Genomic DNA, 4,975 nt, shown 5'->3' on the forward strand with positions numbered 1-4,975 from the left:
GGTGGGGGGGTAGGGAAGAGGTATAATTTTTTTCTAATACTCAAGATGTGATAATCGGACAATTTACTTAGTACAAATTCATACAAATTTGCCAAAACGTAAAATATGTACACATTTCTGTGAGATCAGGTGGGAACATTTAAAGGAACAGTATGTAAGAAATTTATATCAATTAATCATAAAATGGCCCTGATATGTCACTAGACATTAAGAAATCATTTTCATTTCAAATACTTATATCACTGACAACAGTGGTCTGGCCAGGATATTGCCATTGTAAGTGGAGTTGCAGCCCTCAACTGATGTTTATGTTGTCATTTTGTGTATTGGCCACCAGTTGTTTGATTGCAGTACCAGTTTTAGCCACAAGTTTTGTGATTGCATTACCAATTTTTGGCCACAATCCTACATACTGTTCCTTTAAGTCATTCTTAGTTCAGACATGAAAAAGAAAATCATGCCACAGACACAAAAAACTATTTAGAAAAATGTGTGACTATACCACTACTTTCCGTGAGATCATGTTACCCATGTAACATCATGTAGTTACCCATACAGACCACTTTATTGTCCTAAATTAAATAAACTACAGTATGCTTTATGTTGTTTGTTTAAGGGGGCCATGGCATGAAAATCTGACTTTTTCCATGTTTAAGTGCTATGATTGGGTCCCCAGTGCTTCTATCAACCTAGAAAATGTAAAAAAAAAAAGATCAACCCAGTAACTTAGTTTTGGTAAATCATTCTCTACAAGCACATGAAAAAATAGGTTGTTGAAATTTGTCTCTCCTTATGATGTCATAAGGAGCTCTTATTATAATAATACCACCCCTTAATCAAAACACAGCACTGCAATTTAGTGCAGAGAGAGAAAGAGAAAATAATTCACAGCACAATTGAGTTTCAATTTCAACAAACCACCATCATTGTGATCAATGTTTGCATTTCAGAACGGCACATTTTTGCACACACCTACAAAGTGGCAATTTGAACATGCTATAATAAATTATTTATATGGTATTTTGAGCTAAAACTTCACATGTGTGCTCTGGGGACACCAAAGATTTATTTGACATCTTAAAAAAGTCTTGTGACATGGCCCCTTTAAAAAGAAGTGCAAAGTACGTAAAAAAATGTAAGACCAGATTTAGCTAAAAAAAATGCATGTATTATTTAAATTCATAATTATAATATTTGCCTTTGATTTAAATAGTGCAAATATATAAACCTATCTCCTGATTATAAATGTAATTGTGAATGGCTGCAGAAATCCATGCTCATGCTCAGTCTATTCAGATTACCAGTAAGCATGCATTGGGAAACTGTAAATAGGGTTAAGCAATTCATGCTAGGGGTATTCATGAACTAATACTGTAGTCTGAAAGAGTGGTCACAACATATGCTTAGCACATTTAATTGTTGGTGACTGCAGACTCGAGAGCAATAAAAACTCTTAACTCTAAGTTAAATAAATATATTTTGTAGAACCATATAATGTGAAATAGTCGATCTGTGATGCTTAGATCTTCTGTTGGCCTAGTTTTTTGCTTTATGAATTACAGTCACATCTTTGGCAAGCAACATAAAATCGCAGTTAAAGTAGATGTTTTGCCCGTAAGCAAAGTTTTTGCTTTGACTGATCAGGACAGTCGCTAATGAAGGCCATGTTATGGAGATTTCATCACAGGAGCAGACATTTTACCAGTGCATAATTTGTTTGAAGAGCTCTAAATAAATATGAAAAATTGACAATTTCCCTGTCTCCTGCCTTCCATGTGAACGTTTATGCAACACACACACACACACACAGACTAGTAAGGGCCTGCGTTTGCTTGTTTGTGACTCCATCATCAACATTGGACATAATTTTCCTCCAGCCCCAGAAGGAATTGTCACCAACTATTTATGGCTCAGGTAATTCTGCCAAAAACAGTGTCAATGCACTCACAAACTAAGCAACTGCCAATGAGATGAATGTGAATGGCAACTGTTATCTTATAGGCGTATATCTGTTTGGAATGTTAACATTGTATAATACATACAGTTTCACAGAAATGTAGGAATTATTCAGTTTCAATTGAACATTATGCACCAAACAGTATATGCTATTGTATAATCCATTCTAAACATAGCCCATGAGACATAATAGGTCCCTAGGGTTCAACTCATTTAGTTCAGTTTCAGGTGACGCCATTGATTGGTCACATTTGCATGTAAACTTAGCATTTTGCTAGCAACATTTTGCAATATTTATTGTTAGATTTGCTCTATTTAGAATTTGTTTAATTTTTCGACTTTTCTTTAAATAGATTGCAGATAGGTTTATTATAGATTTATGTTACCATAGCATTTGAATATTGTATTACAATTCAACATCATCTGAGCAGTTATTATTCTTACAAATATGGTCCATAAAGAACCTTCAAACATCCACAGAACCATCAAAAGATTCTTTGTACCAAAATAAAGGTACCAAATTAAATCTACACAGATTCCAACATACATTAGCTACGTTCCTTCAAGAGTGCTCATGTAATATTGAAAAATGCACGTCTCTCTCTCTCTCTCTCTTTGAGGGGAGTCGGAAGTGGGCGAGGTTTTGCACACCTCTGGGATGCTGCTGCCGGACAGCGTTTCATCACATTTGTAGCGTATGCGTCTTCAGGGAAGCTTCAGGACGAGCCGGCGTCACGGACCCGCTTTCCTCGATGGCTGAACCGGATTGTAGAAGCGAAGTGCCTCCGAAATATGAAGAGAATCTGATTGCTCGGCGATCACGTCCGGTTTAACCAAACGCCTCACTGGTACCAGTTAAACTTGCTGGTTTTGGAAAGACTATTATTTAGTTTATTATACAATGGAAAGTAATAGTACAGCACGGGTCGGATCTTTATTTCAAACTTTAAGGTTTCATTTCGCCTTGATGTGCTTGTGCGTTTTATCAGCTTATTCCTATGCATGTCCGTTTTCGTGTGTGTGTCAGAACACATCTGTCACCTGCGTGAACTTTACAGAGATCCAGCTGCCCTTTAATGTGTGTGGAAGTACCCAAAACTTAAGTTTAAGGGGACACAATCTCACCATTTTAACCAATAGATCTTTTTCACCCTACGGGACGGATATGGACTTGCGCGCGCTCTCCTTGCAGCACAACAACATACAAGTGATCAAAAGTTGCGCTTTTTGTGGGCTCCCGCGACTTCGTACCTTAGACCTGAGCAACAACTATTTAATAATCGTGTCTTCCGAGGCTTTTTCCAGTTTGGGAGAATTGCGTAATCTTTACCTGAACTACACGCTGAATGTTTCGGGTGCCGCGCAACTACCCAGCGCGCTTTCGACGGACAGTTTGCGTAATCTGGAGAGACTGGACCTGGCGGGAAACCATCTCAAGACCATCCCACTTTTTGGATTTGACAACCTTAATTTAAGCACACTGGTGCTTACGAATAATAACTTCGAGACGCTGGATCAAACCAATATAACAAACCTGAACAAACAAAAGGAAATACGCGTTTACTTGTCGACGAATCCATTCAAGTGCGACTGCAAACTGCACAATTGGTTGAAGAACGACTTCCAGTGCGCAGACGCGAGCGGCGTGCACTGCGCGCACCCTGGCCATTTGAAAGATAAGGTCGTGGGGAAACTTGGAAAGGAGCAGCTAGTGTGCGGGAGCAAAGAACTGGCGGCGGTTTCTTACGTGTTTCTCGGTATTGTGTTGGCCCTCATTGGAGTTGTGTTCCTCATGGTGTTGTACCTGAACAGGAGAGGCATCAAGAGGTGGCTCAATAACATCAGAGAGGCGTGCCGGGATCAGATGGAGGTCTATCATTACAGATATGAACAGGACTCCGATCCCAGGCTCGCAAACGTAGCCGTTTAAGTGCAACTTGATGACTTCGTCTCCTTGAACTGTTTAGGAGTTTGGATTTCATTACCTTGCAGTCATAGCAAACGGCGGCTCTTTTTTCAAGGTGTCATCAGATAACAAAATGAACTCTATTTGACTGTAAATATGTGAATTAGTCTACAAATCTAACTTAAGGAATAAATAACTATACCCATTTATAGGAACAAACATGGTGTGTACCCTAAAAATGCTGGATTGTTTCAATAAATATACGAACAAACACAATCATTGAAAGATGTCCATATTTGAAACAACCCAGCACATGTTTTATTAAACCCAATGGTAAGATTTGTCCATATTTTAAACACCTATGGTTGAAACAGCCGTGCAAAAATACTCAAAAATGGGCATTAACATATACAGAACAGGTTGATGTTCAGCTAGTGACGGTATATTCAGCGAATGTTTAAGCGCATAGGATGAATACACATATATGCATTGCTTGAAGGATTGATTGAATATAAATGTTTATGCCCATATACAGTGCCAAGTTCAAACAATCTAAATAGATCTACAATAAGACAAAATGAGATTCATCATTTTTGATAATGTTGCAATCTATACTGTTAGGAAAAGGTACAAAAGCTGTCACTGGTGTGGTAACCTACTGATATTTACCATTTAGGTGTTTTTGAAGAAGGCTACCATTGTCTACCTCTGAGGAAACATTACTTTTGAGGTATTAATATGCACCTTTTAGATACAAAGATGTCCTTTTTGAAAAGGTACCACCCAGTGGCAGTGTTTGTATATTTTTGCTGAGAGTGTATATAGGCCTTACGATGTTTGTATAGAGAAAAATGATGTGTGATTCTGACATACATAAACTCTTTGCATATTAACATCTATAGTGATTACCTTGTAATTACAATATAGAGCAGTGACATAATAATGAAAGAATGACTTGCATCCCCAATAAAGGTCGAGATGTCAATCCACCTGCTCTTTTTGTTTATTTGGAGTCGTTATCATTTACCATTCCAGTACTATTTTGATCGAACACCTTGTTTTTGCTTCTTTGTAAACCAAAAATGCTATTTGGAGGTCTATAAGGTGAAAGAA

At 37.8% G+C, this 4,975-nt stretch overlaps 1 protein-coding gene across 1 annotated transcript; it reads left to right on the forward strand.

The window, feature by feature from the left end:
- The first annotated feature begins 2,548 nt into the window (after nt 1–2,548).
- tpbgl (trophoblast glycoprotein like) lies at nt 2,549–4,901 on the forward strand. Its single transcript, XM_055208011.2, has one exon. It carries the CDS (start codon nt 2,858–2,860, stop codon nt 3,884–3,886), a length of 1,029 nt encoding a protein of 342 aa, XP_055063986.2. The 5' UTR covers nt 2,549–2,857; the 3' UTR covers nt 3,887–4,901.
- Nucleotides 4,902–4,975: the final 74 nt, after the last annotated feature.

Source organism: Misgurnus anguillicaudatus, chromosome 12 (genome assembly GCF_027580225.2).
Source record: "Misgurnus anguillicaudatus chromosome 12, ASM2758022v2, whole genome shotgun sequence".
NCBI classification, from domain to species: Eukaryota; Metazoa; Chordata; class Actinopteri; order Cypriniformes; family Cobitidae; genus Misgurnus; species Misgurnus anguillicaudatus.

What these genes read in the sequence shown, in the direction of transcription:
- tpbgl (XM_055208011.2), top strand. Translation starts at nt 2,858, where the DNA reads ATGGAAAGTAATAGTACAGCACGGGTCGGATCTTTATTTCAAACTTTA.